Source organism: Eschrichtius robustus, chromosome 3, assembly GCF_028021215.1.
Source record: "Eschrichtius robustus isolate mEscRob2 chromosome 3, mEscRob2.pri, whole genome shotgun sequence".
Classification (NCBI taxonomy): Eukaryota; Metazoa; Chordata; class Mammalia; order Artiodactyla; family Eschrichtiidae; genus Eschrichtius; species Eschrichtius robustus.
The window spans coordinates 18,179,251-18,199,189 of NC_090826.1; the positions used below are offsets into that span (position 1 = coordinate 18,179,251).

General features: G+C 45.1%; 2 protein-coding genes across 5 annotated transcripts in view; one reads left to right on the top strand and one right to left on the bottom strand.

Annotated features, from left to right (window-relative positions):
- The window catches only part of KDM1A (lysine demethylase 1A), a 70,041-nt gene extending 64,810 nt beyond the window's left edge, over positions 1–5,231 (top strand). For both annotated transcript variants that reach the window (XM_068539119.1, XM_068539120.1), the window contains 5 exons: positions 485–672; positions 1,088–1,202; positions 2,899–3,026; positions 3,719–3,865; positions 4,724–5,231. In XM_068539119.1, coding sequence (XP_068395220.1) covers positions 485–672; positions 1,088–1,202; positions 2,899–3,026; positions 3,719–3,865; positions 4,724–4,909 — 764 coding nt within the window. In that variant the 3' untranslated portion in view covers positions 4,910–5,231. The remainder of the gene's footprint in view (positions 1–484; positions 673–1,087; positions 1,203–2,898; positions 3,027–3,718; positions 3,866–4,723) is intronic.
- Positions 5,232–6,749: 1,518 nt separating this feature from the next.
- The window catches only part of LUZP1 (leucine zipper protein 1), a 78,618-nt gene continuing 65,428 nt past the window's right edge, over positions 6,750–19,939 (bottom strand). For all 3 annotated transcript variants that reach the window (XM_068539117.1, XM_068539118.1, XM_068539116.1), the window contains 2 exons: positions 12,692–15,870; positions 6,750–10,749 (listed from right to left, as the gene is read on the bottom strand). In XM_068539117.1, coding sequence (XP_068395218.1) covers positions 10,594–10,749; positions 12,692–15,751 — 3,216 coding nt within the window. In that variant the 5' untranslated portion in view covers positions 15,752–15,870 and the 3' untranslated portion in view covers positions 6,750–10,593. The remainder of the gene's footprint in view (positions 10,750–12,691; positions 15,871–19,939) is intronic.

Here is a 19,939-nt window from a genome sequence, read left to right on the forward strand (position 1 = left end):
TGCTCTGTGGTTTTAGGCTGCATCCCTTAGATCGGCACCACAGTCTTCTGATATCATTCTTCTTTTGGTCCTTAGTGAGCGCCTAACCACAGTGGAGAGGTATTGGTTCTATCGGGATAGGCATTTTACTCTTAATTTTGGTCTAAATTTACTTAATTTTGGTAAATGATAAGGTCCTATTATTAGTCCAAAAGATCCCCAGTGTATCAGTCGGGAAGGTAGGGTAGTATGGTGGTAGAGATCGAGGACTCTGAAGTTGACTGTTGGGTTTAAATCCTGGCACTTGTTACATGTGTGGCCTTACACAAGTTACTTCACCTCTGCCTCGGTTTTCTTTTGTAGAAAATGAACAGAACTGACTTCACAGACTTGTAGTAAGAACTAACTGAGATAGCGTGTAGATTCTACTGTGCGCTAAATGTTCAATACCCTTGTCAGTATCATCCTTATCACCAATAAAGCCTTTTTCCTCTAACCTCTCTAGGATGTGAAGTGATAGCGGTGAATACCCGCTCCACGAGCCAGACGTTTATTTATAAGTGTGATGCAGTCCTCTGTACCCTTCCCTTGGGTGTGTTGAAGCAGCAGCCACCAGCTGTTCAGTTTGTGCCGCCTCTTCCTGAGTGGAAAACATCTGCAGTCCAAAGGATGGGATTTGGCAACCTTAACAAGGTAACTTGCCCTAGGTACCTCTCTACATACCCAGTGTACAAATACCAGTCTGATTGCCCTCCACTTAGAGAGGAGAGAGGTTTGCGTTTTTGAACATTTTGCTGGGCTCTCAACTCTGTGATATCAGGGTGAGGCCTGTCAGTTCATTCACTTTAGTACCTAATTATGTATAAAGTATCCATGAGGACTGTGTTCGGGGGTCACTTCTCAAACCCAAGCCTATAAAAAGAGTGCTAAATGTCTTCCTAAGTAGTACATTTATAATAGGGATTTCTAGGCTTATACTGAGAGTGGATTAGAAGGAACTTATTTAGTAAGGTCTGAGGAAGAAGTACTTCCTGTTGAGGCACAGCTGTGCTTAAAGCCATGTTCTCTGAGCGCTGTCACCAGCTTATGTGCTCCTTTATTACAATAGGTCGTGTTGTGTTTTGACCGGGTATTCTGGGATCCAAGTGTCAATTTGTTCGGACATGTTGGCAGTACGACTGCCAGCAGGGGTGAGCTGTTCCTCTTCTGGAACCTCTATAAAGGTAACGGCTTTCTAGTTTTAATCTTTTTACATCCTTATAGGAATAGAGAATTCGGAATATTATACCTGCCTTCAAGGAGCTAACAACCTAGTGGGGGATACAGTAAGGAGGTTGGCAGCCTCAGAACGGGGCAGGAAGTGGAGGCGTGAGAGTGAAAGCCCAGGGCACTGCAAGAGAAAACATAGAAGAAGAAATCAACTGAGCCAGGGGGTCAGGCCCAGGGAAGCTTCCTGGAAAGGGAAACTTGTATTCCTCATTCTCAGGCTTTTGTATCTGACTTGCCCCTGAATCTTTGATCACTTTCCCTAGAATGTATTTATCAAACTCCTACCTCCTGTTTTACATTCTTCTGTAATTGAGTTGCTCTTAGTTCTATATAGAGCTTTTTTTTAAAAAAGAAGTATATTTAGATCTTACCTCATTCCAAGAAAAGGATGTAAGACATTCTCCTTTGCAGCAGTATCAGGAGGCCTGGCCTTGACAATGCAGACACATCAGTTAACCAGTTTGACTGACACGTGGTTCTTTCCATCACTCCTCACTGCCTGGTACTGAACATCCTTCACATGGCCAGGGCCACTAACTCCACAGAGGAGCCATTTGCTCCCTGAGCACTTTGTTTCCAACAACTGCTGAGTGCTCTTTCTCTTTCCTGATCTAGGCCATCAAGTCCTGTCAGGGCCTCACTCTCTCTCTCAGACCTGTTTACTTCTTCCCACTGCCTACCTCCCAGTCCAGGCCACTCTTACCTCATACCTGTTCAATTGCCAGTAGCCACTGACTGCTATCCCCGCTTCTTTCTTTTGATGGCTTTCATTATCGTGGCCATCATGAAGGCTGAATAATCTAACCCTTCTTTTCTACTCAGCTTCTTCATTGTCCATGCCCTCCCCAGCCTCCAGGCACACTTGTCTGCCCTCCTGGAATCCTAAAATGTACCATGGTGTCTTCTACTTTGGGTCCTCTGCATTGTACTGTGCCCTGGGCCTGGGGCGCTTTTATTTTTCTCCTTCTCTTCCTTCCCAACGTGGCATACTCTGCGCAGCTTCAGGGCTTGGCCCAAATGTCACTATTTCAAAGAGACTTTCCAGGACACATGTATTCCCACTGCCTCAAATGAAATTATGTCCTTGTATTCTTTTCTCTATATTCTGTGTTTTCATAGCTTTTATCCCAGTTTGTAATTATCTCTATGATTATTTTTGTTGTTGTTGATCTCTGGAGTATATAGTCTAGTTTATAGTTTTTATATCCCTAGCATCTAGTACTGTGGCTATCACATAAGCCTGTTGCACACAGAGTCACGAAATGGGTGAGTAAGGGTGATGATGAGTATGGAAGGGCCTGGGATGACAGCCGAGAGGATGCAGCCCTGGTCATGGAGTTGTCTAAGAATTTGTGCCTAAATATAGGGACACTTGATAGCAAGATCTGAAGTTATATCTTCAGGACTTCTGTATTCTGCCAGGTTATAAGCAGTGAAGTACATGAGTCACACTTCACTATGGTCTGCCAGCACCCTTCTGGGGATAGGATTCAAGTTGCTGGCTCAGAAACATGTGTCTAGCATGAGTGGTGCATGTCTGTCTATTGGTCATCAGATTTCAAACAGCCAAGAATAATGTGAGACCTGATAAGGAGGTACTTGAGAAAAGTCTGTAGGAAAACCCTGGAATTGTCCTTTCTGTTTCTCTAGCTCCAATACTATTGGCACTAGTGGCAGGAGAAGCTGCTGGCATCATGGAAAACATAAGTGATGATGTGATTGTTGGCCGATGCCTGGCCATTCTCAAAGGGATTTTTGGTAGCAGTGCAGTGCCCCAGGTAAGTAAGTAAGGGGCGGGGGCAGGCGAGGATCTGGGGTTTAGACTACAGCAGGGTTTGATGTGTCTCGAGTTGCAGCATAGATTCTTCGTCAGGACAGTTTCAGCCAGAATTGTGTGCTGGGTTTACATTAATGCTAATGTTTAGAGTTCATGCCCTAAGTATGGGATTGAGAAAAGCCCCCAGTACATGGGCCAGGGGATTGAGAAGGCTATTTGCCGCATTTCTTTGCTTGCGTTGTCTGTTGTCTCTACGTGTGGAATCATCCCCACCCCCATTCCCCAACCACCTTTCAGACGAAGTGGCCAACTCCCCAAGGGAAGTCTCAAGAGAATCTCTTGGTACTTTTTTCTGTTATTCTTTCTTTAGGTCCATTGAACACTTTTAGTCCTTTATGATTCCTTTGAGAGAAGGCATGTATTAATGCTTCATGTGAATTTTAAAAGGGAATAGAGATCAATCCCTGGGTAGATCTCTGGATTCATAGCTGAGAAGGCAATCTGGAGGCTTCCTTGCAGCCTGAAGGCATTTTTTTTATTTTATAGCAGCAGCATTCATCACTTGGCTAACTCTCGTGTCTGTTGCCTTTCTCTCACTTGTATCCCCACCCATCACAGCTTTTCTACCTTTCAGAAATGACCGATTTGTCCTTGGTGTCCAGTAATAACTTCCACTCATGGTTTCTCCTTTAGCCCAAGGAAACTGTGGTGTCTCGCTGGCGTGCTGATCCCTGGGCCCGGGGCTCCTATTCCTATGTAGCCGCAGGATCATCTGGAAATGACTATGACTTAATGGCTCAGCCAATCACTCCTGGCCCCTCAATTCCAGGTGCCCCACAGGTGAGAAACTGGCAAACTGTACCTGGGCTTATTTGGAAACAGGCCAGTATCCCAGGATTTCAGGGTAAAAATAGTGCCACTGGTTTTCTTTTTAGATTTTAGTCAGTCTTGGACTCTTGCTCCCTTTCAGATAACCAAGAGCAGAGGGAAAGGGAGGAGCAATATTATTTGTGTCTAATTTGTTACATGTTGGCCTTGTCAGTCTAGACAGTTTGTGTTCAGAATGCAAGAGTCCAGAGTAAAAACCAATTACTTTTTCCTTATTCAGATTTTTGTTCCTAAAAAACAAAAACAAAACCATCTTTAATTGTGCCCCATTTTGTACTGGCTCATAGGATTGTTGCAGGATCCCAATTACTTAGGGGCCTCCAGGACATGCCCCTGAGAAATAACCTAACGTCTTTATGAGTAGTCAGGGTTTCTCAGGACCCTGTGGTAAGTAAGGCCTGCTCTAAGCTGAGAGGCAGAAGCGTTCCAGAATGAGAACAAGTGCTGTGTTCTCTCTGGTTCAGAGTAGTCGGGAACACTACACCTCTAGTAGGGGATACATTAGGCAAAGGAAGCTCTACAACTGGGTATCCCCCAGAATTAAACCGATAAATAAGCACAGATGCAGTTAAGCATCACCCTAGAACTAAGGCTGGGCGGAGTTTTATGGCCCCATTTCTACTTTTGTTTGTTCTAGGAGAATGCCTGCTGATAAGGGAGACCCTTTTTGGGAGAATGATGGACCATTAATGGGGTGGGGAGGGCAGGTAGTGAGCCTTCAAAGGGCAATAGGAATTTGGCAGTTCAAGCACAACAATAAGCCGTATTTGCAGCCTGCTGATTTTCTCTTAATTTTTTTTCCTGCAATAGCCTATTCCACGACTCTTCTTTGCTGGAGAACATACAATCCGTAACTACCCAGCCACGGTCCATGGTGCTCTGCTGAGTGGGCTGAGAGAAGCAGGAAGGATTGCAGACCAGTTCTTGGGGGCCATGTATACCCTGCCTCGCCAGGCCACACCAGGCGTCCCTGCACAGCAGTCCCCGAGCATGTGAGATGGATGTGTTCTAAGGGAAGAGGCCGATGTGTTTGTGTCTTTTGCTGCATAAGCAAAGCTCTTCTAGCAATATTAGATTCCACTGAGAAACTCACCCTGGCATCTGGGCTCCAGATCAACTGTTAGAGCTCCTGGTGGTCAGGTGGCCAAGGAGGTTGCCTCCTTTAAGTGACTTAGAGCTAGGGAGGCACTTGTCCATTAGTGTGGGAGTCTGGTCTTCATTAGGACTGAGGCAAGCAAGTGCTGCGAGAGAACATCTTAAGTCTCTTTGTGTGTGGTGGTTTTTTATATTTTGAGAATAAAACTTCATAGAAAATTAGTCTTATCTTTTTGTTTCCCCTTAGGGTTCGAGTTATATATAAGGCAGGGTGTTACTCCTTTGAAAATGCCAGTTTTATCCATGTTTAAATAAAGAGGATGTTTATATTAAAGGAGAAAATGATTTGGTCTGGTCAGAAGACAGGATTGAGGGGGGTTCCCATAGAAGCAAAGGGCTTCCTGGTCTGTGGGGCTAGACTTCCCCATTGGGATTGTGGGGTGACCGTGTGCCAGGGGTAGGAAGCTGCAGGTCAAGCATGTGGATATTAGGAAACAATGAATTTTCAAGATAAGACACAATCCTTGACACAAAGTTTGGGTGGGCCTCTGGCAGACCATCCTGGCTTTATTCCCCTAGATTCCCTCCATGGGTATGTGCTAACTTTCCACTTCTGTCCAAGGTATTGATATAAAAGTTTAAGGAGATCAAGGGTTTAGGTAACATAGTGGAAATTTCCTGTTGCTGCTGTAACAAATTATCATAGCAGACTCTGAAGGAAGATTCCATTTCCTTGCCTCTTTCAGCTTCTAGTGACTGTATTCCTGGGCTTGTGGCCCCTTCCTCCATCTTGAAAGCACATTACTCCAATCCCTGCTTCCATTATCACCTTCTCTTGTTCTGTAGTCAGATCTTATCTTTCTAAGGATACTAGTGATTTCATTTAAGACCCACCCAGATCTCTCTCCCACCTCAAAATCCTTAATCACATTTGCAAAGTCCTTTCTGCCATGTAAGGTTAAAACATTTTTACAAAAAGGGAACAGTGCCTGTTTCTTCCAAAGGGTTCCTGACAGACGACTATGTTACTGTAAGTATATGTACATAATCTGCTTCTGGAAGTTGGATTTTACTCCTGTTAGTCAATTCTTCCCTATAATTAGTTTAAATGGGGTTTTATTCTTAGTAAGATTTAAGGAACATTACATTGGTGTTCTGACTGGAAGATGAAGATGGAGAGGGCTTTTTCCCTCGTCCTGGAATGAGTGACAACCATGGGAAAAATTTGCACACCAGGATCAGGGCAAGCGGTGTAACTATGATGTAAAGGTGAGAAGAGCATGTAGTAGAAAGTATATTGACTTTTTGGACCACAACCTATATTTGAATCCTAGCTTTGCCATGAATATTGTTACCTCAGGAGGTTAGGGTGTCTGATCCGGTGGTCTGTGGTCTTTGAAGAGTTTTTGTTTTTTAAATAAACGACATAGGCAGCTTGGGAGATGACACAGATGATTGATTGTTTTGTGTGTGTGTGTGATGATAGAAGAGCCTAAAAGTAAAATGTAGCAATGAAATAACTGCTATATGATTCTAAGTCCAGTTACATGAGTCCGAGGAAATGTCCTTTCCCAAGCCTCAGCTATGTTTGTTTCCAGTCCTTATGGCAATCAGTAATTGGCTGAGTAGTTTCAGTAAATGTAAATGAAATATACTAGCTGCACCAGTGCATAGCAACAGCTGTACACAGAGATGACATCAAGAAAAATGGCATCACTGACTCACATTCACACAAAGCACATGGAAACTAGGGAGCTTTATTGGTTACATATTGTGCTGCAGAGCCAACAGACAGCATTAGAGCCAGAGGATACATGCAGACAGGCAGCTTCAACTATACACATGCACCCAAGGAGCCCTGAGTCACTGCTCATGGCTTCGCCCTGGTTTCCAGCGACAGGGTCTGGCCTCCTTGGTCCCATGCTTGGAGCAGGAATGTAGGAGAAGCTGCTGCACCTAGACTCCAAGGAACAGGGGAGAGACCAGAGCACCTGCCTGAGCAAGTAGGTGTGGACCAACAGATACTGATGTGTCCCCTAGCAAGGGGGCCTATAATGTAATAAGAGTTTATTTGGGGGCTACTTCCCTAGCCCTCCCAATCTTTAAAATACAAAAAAAAAAAAAATAGACTTTATTCTCTTAAAAATACATTCCATTCAGTACATGTTCTGAGCTGTGAAGCAGCAGGAAAGTAGGGCCCCTTTCCTATGATCTTGGTTGCGAGGCTTTGAGGAGAACCCTGTTGTTCCCCACCCTGGGGTATTTAAAAGGTAATCCCTAAAAGCAGCTCTTCCAAATCAGTCTTGTCAGGGTAACGATCACCCCACACCAACCAACAAAGGCAGCTGGGGACCCAGGGGCTGGGTCCCTGTTCCTTTACTGGGAAGTGATAGCACATGGCACTAACCCACTAAATATAAAGAACTAAAACTGCCCCAGGATGGCAAGTCCAAGACCAACACAGACGTTCCCACACCCCATGAGGGTGATGGCGTCACATGCAGGCCTGCCTGTGGCCGAGGCTGGAATCCTTGGCCCCACTGCAAATCCCTGTGGCCCACCCGGGAACTGTTTCCTTGCTACGCAAAAGCAGAAACAGCCACAACTTCTCTGCCCACCGTCCCTGCAGCTTTCTCTGGTTGTTTCTAGTACCAGAGTGGTGAGAGACAGGCGGCGGCAGGTGGAGGAGACCAGCTCCTAGCACTGAGCCAGCTCTACTTCCTCCAAGCAAGCAGCTCTGGAGTGCCAGCTTCCCAGACCTTGCTAGGAACCCTCCCACACACCATACACCTGCCAGTAAAATTCCGAGTTAGAGCCAAGCTGCAGAAGAGGCTGGTCATAAAAGTGGGTTTGTTGGCTGGGACAGAGGGAATATTTGGCTTGATTAGACAACTATTCAACTACCAGGTCTCCCATTTGGAAGTTTCCTCCAGGACCCCTGATGGTGAGGCCTGGGTCCAGACGGTCACACCTAGATTGCTTTTCAGAAACAGGCCTTCCAACTTTGGAATTTGACAGCCAGCCTTGCCAGCCATTTGAAGCCCAGAGGAACTGAGCCTCTAGCGTTCACTTGCTATTACAAATATATTTTCTGCAATGCTGAGGACATTTAAAAATAAAATCTATTTTACAGCGGCTCTAGAAAGTGTGCAGATTAAGGAAACAAAATATTTATCCTGAAATAACTGTTACAATCAAACCCTATTGCACTCAGATTTTAAGACAGCAGCCCCAGCAAAAGGGCACCATAGCTGTCCCTCTTCCACAGAGCATTCTGGGTGGTGGCAGATGTTGGTGCTGCTAAAATGTGGAAAGATCCAGACTTTGGCACCAGGAGCTACAGCACCAGAATCCAGGGCTCCAACGCCCAGAAAGACAAGAATTACTGGCGAGATCTTTGTAGGCATCGTTTGGCGCCCTTCTGTTTCCACCAGCAACGAACCACAGACCTAATTTCCTATAGCCTCAGTTGACCGCCACAGGGGTCTGTTTCCTTTGGACTCTCAGGGTTGACAACCAGTTAAGAAGAATGGCAGGGAGGCTACAAGTGAGAGGTTGCAGCCTTGAGCCAATGACCCAGGAAAAGCAGCAGGAAAAGATTTTGAAAACAGCATCTTGAGTATCTGAGGCAGCAATGTGAAGAAAAGGCAAGCCACATGACAAATACCCTTAGATTGGCAAAACTCCAGAAAATGGAAGTATAAGCAAAACACTCCTGTCCGTGAAAGTCAGGTAGGTGCTCCCTAAGCCTCCTCCAGGATCGCCAAATCTGATGCAGACAAGGGAGGGGCGAACGCTGGTTCCCACCCTGAGCGGAGGCAGAGAAGATTCAAGAAGCACTGGAACAGGAGATACACACCTTGTGCTGTGGAAAGCACGTGGCCTGCTGTGTGGCACTGGGCAAGGTTGGTGTTGAAAAGGGCCGCAGAGACCATCTAACCTCACCCTTTCATTTTATAAACTGGAAAAGTGAGGCCAAGGGAACTTCTCCGAGTTCATCCTCATGACATTAAAACATGGGGAACTGGAAAGAATAAGGCCCAGAAAAACAAAGGTGATGGGAAGGACACATGTAAACCCATTTGGACAATACCTTCCACAAGTGAGAATCACCCCCACAGGGAGGAAACAGAAAAATCTTAGAATGCCAGATTTAGGATCCTTAGAGACCATCCATTTCAAAGAATTCATTTTACAGATAAGGAAACTGAGGCCCCAAGGTCACATAGCAAGGAAGTACAAAGCCATGAAGAAAATTCAGCTTTCCTGATTTCCACTCTAATGCTCTTTCACTATGAAGGAACAGTGTCTGCTTCATAAAGGTAGCCTTTGAAAGGGGATCCCTTCTTTGAACTGAGAGAATGCTATAGAAAAAGCAGTGCCAAGAATGTACGGTTCTTTCCCCACGTGATTGGTATAAGGAATCTAATCAATTTTTCTTTATGTGGCTTCCTGAAAGGTTTGCTGCATTTTGAATTGTATGAATCTAGGGCCCCTGATGGGCACGTATTACCTTTCCTCCAATGAAGTCATCATAATGATAGTTGGTTTGCAGAAATCATGGGCCCACTTCTGTAGGAATGCATCAGCTTGGTAAAGTGCGATACCTCCTCCACGGGGGATGAGGAGGAGGAACAAAGTCCATGCCTTTCATGGAGCCATTGCTTTGTGGAGTGACTAAGGGGAAATCGCTTCTTCCTGTCTACCTTCCCCCGTGCTGGCGCTTCCTAGAAGGCAGAGTATGCTGGGTCAGGCCCAGGTTAGTCTGGGAGTATTCCAAAGGAGAAAACAACGAAGTCAGCCTGAAGTCTCCAGCCACAGGAGAGGAGCAGGCAAGGCCAGCAGCATGTTGGTGCCCAGGGAAGGAGATGCATGAGGCTCGTGCACTTCCAGGTGCCTTTGGAAGGTGAACAGAGAGCCGGGGTTGTGGGGGGCGGGGGGCGGCGGGGGGGGGGGGGGGATGATGTCATTCCAGTAGGTGGGTACCCGTGTGCTCTGCCCCCAGGAAACAATGGTCAGCCGGGGGCCAAGTCAGAGAAACTTCAACCTAAAGGTTGAAGTTTAAACCCCTGTAAAAGTCTGAGGAACTCCACAGGGGAAGAAATGGAACCCCCTAGATGGAGCTGATGGCTGGTGGGTGCATAGGCCCCTGGGGCAAATGAGGAATGAACTGGATGTGGTGAGGAGACTAAGAAATCAGAACATTAACCACAGAAGGGGTTGCCCTATGACACAGAACCCACCAAGGAGCAGAGAAGAGATTTGGCTGCTGCTGTGTGGTGGGGATACAAGGGGTTTCTATGTCTTTCCTCATTTGGGGGCCAGAGTGGCCCATCCTACCTAGGGGATGGGGACAGGGACAAGGAGAGAAGACTCATGCATCAGGGAAGGCTGGCCCTGGGTGACCGTGTCCAGCTTGTAGTTTCTGATTCCCTCTGGCCAACTGGCAAAAAATGAGCCACAGCCTGGCTCTCTGCCAGTCTCCCAGCCAAGGCCTGGTTTCTGGCCTGGTTCCTTCACAGGGCAGGAAGGCGGAAGAGCTGAGAAGCAGGAGCAGAGGAGACGGCAGACCTCACCCAGCTGGCTCAGTCTTCCTCAGCACAGGGCCTGTTTGGCCGTAACCGTTCCTCAGCCCGGGATCGCCCAGGCTCTGGCAGCCCCGGCTTTGCAGACAGTTCAGACCTTTCGAGGGAGTTGTGCAGTCGCCTGTAGACACTGAGTGTGCAGTCGTCACCTTCCTCCTGTGCCAACAGATGACAAAAGTCAGCTGCAGAGAACAATACAGTGAATAATAAGACACCCTCACTCCCCACCCCAATGGCCCTCTCTAACAGAGGGAGATGGAGTGCAGACCGACCACAGCAGAACTGCAAAGGACTGGCCAATATAAAAGTTCCACCTACCAACTCCAAGCTGCTGAGAGCTCCTAGGGTAGACTGGGAGGCTCACAGCTGAACAGGAGCCCTAAAAAGGGACAGGACCGGGAACAGGGCCACTGGAGTGGGACCTCCAAGTAGGGGCCAGCATTACTGGAGTGTTGCACGTGCAGGCTGCAGGCCTCTCAGGGTGAGAGCCATTTGCTCGCTGGAGAGGCAGGGAAGTATGAAAAGGAAGCTGGACAGCTCTTATCCTACTTCCCACCTACAGAATACCAAAAAGCTCACGTATACCTTTCCTACCATATCTCATCTCATATGTGCCCCTCACCCTGTATCTCTCAGACATCCACAGTTTCAGCTTCATCCAACTCTCTGCACTCATCTTCTACCAGAATTCTGCCTTTTTAATGTTCTTGTTGCTCCTCCCCAGCTAATGCAGATCAAAAAATATGAGTGAGAAAGTCTGGTTGGCAAGGTAAAAGAGCATTGGATTTACAGACAAGAATCTTGGATTCAAATCTTAGCTCTTCCAGTAATTCACCTGGGTGGCCTTGGTGAAGAGACCCTTTGTGTCGCTGACCCTCAGTTTCTACATCTAAAAAATAGGGATAATATCCCCACACACACACCAGGGCTGTTGGAGAGACTGAATAAGATAGCAGGTGGGGAAGTGCTTTATTTAAAGTACCCTGTAAAGACTCAGGGCTTTTCAACTTAACACACAGTCACCACCTGCCTTTTAAAAGAAAGGAACAGGGACTTCCCTGGTAGTCCAGTGGTTAAGAATCCGCCTTCCAATGCAGGGGGCGCAGGTTCGATCCCTGATTGGGGAACTAAGATCCCACATGCCACGGGGCAACTAAGCCTGCATGCTCTAGAGCCCGCGCGCCTCAACTAGAGAGAAGCCCACACACCGCAACGAAAGATCCCGCATGCCGCAACTAAGACCCGACACAGCCAAAAATAAATATTTAAACAAATAATAAAAGAAGGGAACACTCTCTAGGTCAAAAATATCTTTCTTCATCACAGGACTCACATCTAAAAGACACTCCTGGGGGCTTCCCCTTCATATGTTGTTCTGGCACTCTGACCCTCATATAAGGAAAGATTCTAGATTTGTCTATCCAGTAACAAGCCACACTGAACCAGCCCTGCCCTCAGACTGATGACATAATGGACTAGATAGGTGTCTGGGACAAAAAGTGATGCTCGGGCATAAAGCTTATCCAAGTAGGCCCAGTATAAGCCCCAGCTCTCCTCAGCCCCTACATGCCAGCAGCTGGCAAAGATCTGTCTAAACTGAGGCAGCCAAAGAACTCATTTCCTTGGCTCCATCTCTGCTCTACAGAAAGTCACTGTGCTTCCTCCTTTTACCCGGAACCTCCCAACAGCTGCAGCTGATTCTTGTGCTTCTAGGTACTGCTCTGTGGGGCTATAAGGGGAGCGAGCTCCTTTGGCGACCCTGGCAAACCAAGAGAACAGAGGCCACATCTCTCTCCTTTTTTGTAGCCTTCATATATGAAGGCAAAATGAAGGGGACAAATCGGGGAAAAGGTTTTGGAAATTCATGCTGCTCTCTGCCAAATACCTTCTTCAAGGTACTTCCTTCTTCTTTAAGGCCAAATCCACCTTATTTTCAACAGTTCTCTGAACTACCCAGTTCTATTCAGTGTTTCCCAGCCCCACAGTCTCCATAATCCTGAGTCACACAGGCCAGGGCAGAGGGGAACAAAAAAGAAAGTAAAGGAGAAAAGGGGAAAGTGGAAGGAGAACAGGAGAGAGGGAAAGAAGTGGGACTTACCATGCCTGCCAAGTGGTTCCAGGCTTCAGCTGTGACAGCATCTCCTACCCGATTCCGACGAGTGAGCACCTCTGACACGGTGAGGCTGCTTTGGGTCCTTCTGGAGGAGAGCTCGGGGGCATCCCCTGAGTTGCCTACCCTTCGAGTGCCCTGCTCAAAAAGGTAGGAGCTGGGCTGTTCAAGGTCTGAATAGTCCGTGGAAGATCTCTGGATGTAGGTGTTGGTAGATTCCACATTTTTACCTATTCGAGTTGGGGGGTCTTCTAAAGAGTTCAAGTCTCGCCTACTCTTCCAGGCATTTCTCACAGTAACGTGTCTGGCATCTGAAGAGCCCACTTCTAAAGGGCCACTATGGCTTTTCCACCTGATTGTCTCCGCCGTGGGTGCATGGCTATTCCTCTCCACAGGATCTGATGGCTTGATTATAATGCTGCTCCGAGAGACCACCGTTTCCGGCCTGTTCTTCGGGGCCCCATCTCCCATTCTTTCAGCTTCTGTGAACTGCAGGGTGATGTCATGTTTGTGAATGGAGAGCTCAAAGGGGGAGCTGACATGGTTACTAACCGACGTGAGCTCTGGTGGCCCAACCTGGATGTTGCTGGTGGATGTGTGCCTCTCCCGCTGGGCCTCGCCTAGAGCGGCTCTCGGGCTGCTGCTGTCAGAGGGGTAGATAGTTATACTGCTTGTCACTTTGTTTGGCCCTGGTTTGGAAGGAGACTTCTGTTTTTCCAATGTGGCCTCGGTTCCAGATCCTCCCATGACTTTTTTCACATCCTTATCAATGATGACAGGTTTGATGATGGCTCTAGATCGCAAGGCCTCTCTGGGGCTAAAGGGCCGCTGGCTTTTTACCCCGGCACCATTGGCCTCTGGGAGCTCCACGGCATTGGTGGAGGCTCTGACAGGTTTCCCAGATTCATTTTCTGTTCCCACATCTTTATCATTCTCAAAGAGGGAGGTTCTAAGTCCCCCTCGGGATTTGGCCTTTTCTCTAGAGTTGGGCTGTTGCTTGGGCTCTGGAGTAATGGTTGTGTTTACCAATTTGGCAGTAACAAGAGACACCATGTCCATATCATCATCTGAGTCTGGCTTCTCTCTGCCACTGGATTTGATGACTCGACACCTCAGGGCCTCATGCTGACTACTGTCTTCCATCACAACTGCTATGGGTTGATCAACTCCTTCTTTATTTGGGGTTGAAAAGCCCTGAAGGATGTTCTCTTGGCTTCTGGAGCTATAAGGATACTTTGGTAAAGGTGGAGCCTTGGAATTTGGGAAACTGGTATCAGCCTCTGAGCCGCTGGCAGCCTTTTTCCCCTTAGAGAGCCCTTCTGAGGAAGATCTTCTAGATGTTGCCAGAGCTCCCATGGCCTTAGAACTGCCAGAGTCTGCAGCCTGAGTTAATTGACTTCCATTGCAAGGCACCTGCCCCCTCTTGCCAAAGAGGGCCTCCGTGGAGGTGTCAGAAGCCTTGTCACCTCTCCCTGATGTGTCATTGGGAGCAGATCCATGGGTGGTATCACTAAATGTTCGTGTTGTCTTCTCCATTTTCCCCTTCAGCCCACTCTCAGTACCTGGCTTGGGAGTGCCCTTCCAAACTTTATTGTGCTCCTGAGCAGCTGGCGGGTAGCGGCTAAGCACTGACGGCTGCTCCCTGGACTTCTTCCCTTCACTCTGAGAGGAGCCAGATGCGAATCGATCTTCAGTTCTCTTTGTCTCCTGAGTCCCACTGTCTGCACCTGCCCCTGTGTTGGAAGCTTTGGCTGCCCTCCTGTTGGTAAAGCTGGGAGAGGAAACCTGCCTGTTGCTCAGAGGATAGTTTTCATTGTTGAGAACAAATTCCCTGTTTCGGTGCCTTTCCCGCTTATGCTGAGGGGACAGTTCCCGGGGTGTGTGCTTGGACACAGGTGCCTCATTCCCATGCCCTCTAAACTTAGTCCTCTCGTGCCTGCCTTTGCTGGACAGGAAAGCATCTTCCCCTTCTACCTCTCCGTTCTCTAATTCTTTCTGTTTCTTGATTTGTAGCTTTATCTCCTCCAGCTGGCTGGCTAAGAGTTTGTTTTTATTTTGTTCACTTAGGTAATTATCCTGAAGGTCATTATTTTTGGCCCTCATTTTCTTAAGCTCTTCCTCCAAAGATTCAAAATGTTTGATTTGTGTCTTAAGTTTCTCAATCTCTTGGTTAAGGTCTTTTACTTTGTTGTCTTCCTGATTTCGGTTCTTTTCATTTTCTGATTTGTTTCTTGTTTCATTCTCTACCTGCTTTAGATAGTCCAGAGTGCCCTTCCTTCTTGATTCTTTGGATGGCAGTGTGGAAGAGATACCATCCTCAATTCGTAGGTCATTCCTTTCCAGAAGATTAGAAGCATTCCTTGTATAATCTCGGTTCATTTTTTTGTTCTGCTCCAATTTTTGAGTGAGCTCTTTTATCAGTTTCTCGTTTTCTTTCTCCTTTTCATTCAAGTATTTTCTCTCACTTACAAAGGTCAGAGTTAATGATTTCAGCTTTTCTAACTCTGACACTAAACTCTGCTCAGTTTTATCCAGCCGGTCCTCAGAAGATTCTAGTTCTTTCACTTTGACCCTGAGCATTTCCAGCTCAGAGGAGATTTTCTTTGTCAGGTTTCTCTCCTCATTCAGGCTCAAACACAGTTGGGTACAGTCATTCTTACTCCTGCTAAAGGCCTCCTCTAGCTTCTCCAGTTCAGCCATTCGTTTCTGAAGCCGCTCAATCTCAGATTTTAGCTCCCGGGTGAGGTTTTCCTCCTCTTCAAGCTTCTCCTTCATCTGCTGACAGAGATCCTCTGCTCTCTTAATTTCCTCATCTTTGCCTTCAATTCTCAGCACTCGCTGACGCAGCACTTCAATCTCAGCCAACATGCTGGAGTTGCTGCCTTCCGCCTGAATCACCTTGTCCTGGAGATCCAGGAGCTCATCCTCTGCTTTCTGGAGGTTTTTTGTGGCTTCCTCCAACTCATCAAGACGGCGGCTTAGACTCTGTAACTTAAACCGCAGGTGGCGGCTGGAAGCAGTATCCTTGTAGCTTGTAAATTCAGCCATGTCTACTGCCAGCCAATGTGGGCTCCTAGAGGCACCCAATTCCACTCGAGGGGATGAGAAACGGTTACCTTTCTCTTGGCATCCACAACCTTCTTTGGCAGCTGGAGACCATTATCAGTCTACAGAAGAAAAGCAGAAAGCATGTCAGGCAGCAAATCTAAAATCTCCACTTCAGCTCCCAGTTGTAAAGAGTTCCCATATGTAATTCTTGTGCCTAGAACATGGCAGGTGTTGAAATTTGTTGAATGACTGAATTTGACTAAACCTGCAGGAAAACACTGGTTCTTTATGGCTGATGCCTAGTTTCACCCTAATGAAGAATGCCACCAATGGCAGCATGGCAAAAAGACACAGAAAAATGCCTCATTTACATGACCAACTGTTCGATATTCAGGAAGCAAAGCCCAACCCAAGAAGGATAAAAATTAAATCTGCACCTAGAAGCATCATAAGGATACAGCAGAATACCACAAGATATTTTAAAAGCAATAAGGGTGGGGGGGAGCAAATATTCTATGAAGAAATAACAACTGAACTGGATTCTCAGCAGAAACTTTCAAGTGGATGTCAAGAAGATAAAAGACATGATAACATCTTTCAAAGTTCTAAGAGAAAATAACTGTAACCTAGAAGTAAATCTCCTATAAGTAAATACCAAGTGAAACTATGAAAGAAAGATATAATTAGTCAGAAACACTTTGAGAACAAATAAAAGGAAAATAAAAACTTAAGTGTTTATGACTGAAAAAACTATTGATAGACATACTTCAGAATACAGAAACTGATCATTTAAAGAAGGCATTAGATGCAAGAAGGAAAAGAAATTACCCAAACAAGCACTGATTCAGTTAAACAATAAAAATCAATTAGGGATTGGTTTTATCCTGCTCCTTCTCCCCAAAGTGGAACTGAAACACTAAACAATAACATGTAAATCATAAAGAGAGAAATCAGAATTCAAGTGTTCTTAGAATGTTACATTCTTTGCGAAGAGGATAGTGTTATTATAACTAACTTTAGACCTTGTTAATAATAGATATTAATCATATATCTGATAAGGCATTAATAAGCAGAATATATAAAGAACTCCTACAACTTAACAACGAAAAAGAACCTGATTTAAAAATGGGAAAAGGACTTGAATAGACATTTCTCCAAAGATGATATCCAAGGACGACTACTATCAAAAAACAAAAAGTGTACAGATGTGGAGAACTGGAACCCTTGTACACTGTTGGTGGGAAAATGCTATAGCTACTATGGAAAAACATGATGGTGGTTCCTCAAAAAATTAAAAACTAATTACCATATGATCCAGCAATTCCACTTCTGGATATATATCCAAAAAATGAAAGAATGATCTCAGAGGGATGTTTGCACACCTGTTTTTTTTAATTTTTCTTTTGGCCACACCGTGCAACTTGCGGGATCTTACTTCCCCAACCAGGGATCGAACCCAGGCCCCTTGCAGTGGAAGCGCAGAGTCCTAACCACTGGACTGCCAGGGAAGTCCCCATACCTATGTTCATAGCAGCATTTTTCACAAGAGCCAAAAGGTGGAAGCAACCTAAATGTCCATCAGTGGATGAATGGATACACAAAATGTGGTTTATACATACAATGAAATGTTATTCAATCTTAAAAAGGAAGGAAATTCTGACGCTTCAACATGGATGCACCTTGAGGACGTTGTACTAAGTGAAATAATCCAGTCACAAAAGACAAATACTGTATGATTTCACGTATATGAGGTATCTGGAATAGTCAAATTCATAGAAACAAAGTAGAATGGTGATGGCCAGAGGCTGAGGGAAAGAGGAAATAGGGACTTGTTGTTCAATGGGTATAGAGTTTCAGTTCTGCAAGATAAAAAATGTTCCAGAGATTGGTTGGACAACAGTGTGTATATATACTTAACACTACTAAAAAAGTGTACATTTAAAAATGGTTAAGATGATACATTTTATGTTAATGCATTTTTTGCCAAAATAAAAAATAATTTTTAAAAACGTTAAGGCACGAAAGAAGTAAAATACATAGAGATGGTAGGGTAGACTTTCAGTTTCTGGTCCAGCATGTAAGGAGCTTCTAAAGTCATCACTTCTTCCTAACAAGTAAAAAGCTGAACAAACAAAATCAACAACTCTTCTTAGATCCATCAGAGAACTGAGGTTACAGAGAAAACTGCTTCCCCCAAAGTTAAACAGACAAGTGGATACAGAGAACGCAATTTACCAGAGGAGAAATGCAGGAGTAGAAACCTCCACGGGAACTAATACCAGGGTAGGAAAACCTAAACTGCAACTGACAAACTTCTCGAGGCTCAGGGTGGACAACTCTGGGAGTCAAAAACAACAGGGGGTGTCTCAGTCTTAGGTGGGGGATGCACCACACTTTGTGAGCTTTACCTCCAGGAGCTGTACCAGGTTCCCACAGTGAAGATGGGAAAAAATCCCCTCATGCTTCCAGCTGGAGGAGGGTAAATTAACCATTTTGAAACCAGGGTCTAACCTATTAGAGTCTTATCCAAGCCTAACTAACCTGGGGGAAGGAAAATACCCAACTCCAGCTACCTCTAACTTTCTACATGGTGGAAGGAACATGCCCAACTCCAGCCATCCTGTACCGCCTAGGGGATGGGGTAGGGAGAGGGGTGGCACGTAGGACCTGACACTGAGAAGCACTCGTGAAATTCATAGCCCAGGGGGCCAGGATTATTAAAAAACTGAGACCTAATCATGGGACAACAGGATACTTCCTCTTCCCCAACAGTGTACCACAACATCACTAAAGGCCTACTTACCTAAGTTATTTTTACCCAGGACATCATGTCCAGCTTTCAACAAAAAATTACAAGGCATACTAAAAGACAAAAACACAGTTTAAAGAAACAGAGCAAGCATCAGAACCAGACTCAGATATGGAAGAGCTGTTAGAATTATCAGACAGAAATTCAAAACGACTATGATTAATATGCTAAAGACTCTAATGGCAAAATTAGACAACATGCAAGAACATATGGGTAATGTAAGAAAAGAAATAGAAATTATAGAAAAGAATCAAAAAGAAACGTTAGAGATCAAAAACACCAACAGAAATGAAAAATGCCTTTGTCTCATTAGTAAACTAGATACAGCTGGTAAAGAATCTCTGAGCTTGAGGATATGTCAGTAGCAACTTCTAAACCTGAAAAGCAAAGAGAAAGAAAGACTGCAAAAAAAATGGAACAGAATATCCAAGAAGTGTGGGATAACTACAAGAAGTGTAACACATGCGTAACAGGAATACTAGAAGAAGAAAGGAAGAGAAGAAAAATTTGAAGCAATAATGACAGAATTTCCCCAAATTAATGTCAGCACCAAACCACAGATTCAGGAAGCTCAGAACACCAAGCAGGATAAATGCTAAAAAGAAAAACAAAAAGAAAAACACCGAGGCATATCATATTCACACTACAGAAAATCAAAGATAAAGGAAAAATCCTGAAAGAACCCAGAGGAAAAAACACCTTACCTACAGAGGAACAAAGATAAGAATTAACATCTGACTTCTCAGAAATCATGCAAGTGACAAGACAGTAGAGTGAAATATTTTAAATGTTGAGAGAAAAACACCACCAATCTAGATTGCTATACCCTACAAAATTATCCTTCAAAAGTAAAGGAGAGGGACTTCCCTGGTGGTCCAGTGGTAAAGAATCCACCTTCCAGCGCAGGACAACAACAACAACAAAATAAACACTCTTCTCAAGTTCACATGGAACATTCACCAAGACAGACTACATTCTGGGTCATAAAACACACCCAAACAAATTTAAAAGAAACTATACAGTGTCTACTCCCAGACCACAATGGAATGGAACTAGAAAGCACTACCAGAAAGATAGCTGGAATGCCAAAATATGTGGAGATTAAACAACACACTTCTAAATAACACATGGGTCAAAGAAGAAATCTCAAGAGAAATGTTTTAAGTATTTTGAACCAAATGAGAACGAAATACAACTTTATCAAAAGTTGTGGGGTGTAGCAAACGCAATGCTTAGAGGCAAATTTATAGCACTGAATGAATATATTAGTAAAGAATGAAGATCTACAATCAATAAACTCCTATTTTAGGGAACTAGAAAAAAGAAGAACAAATTAAAACCAAAGTAAGCTGAAGAAAAGAAATAATAAAAATTAGAGT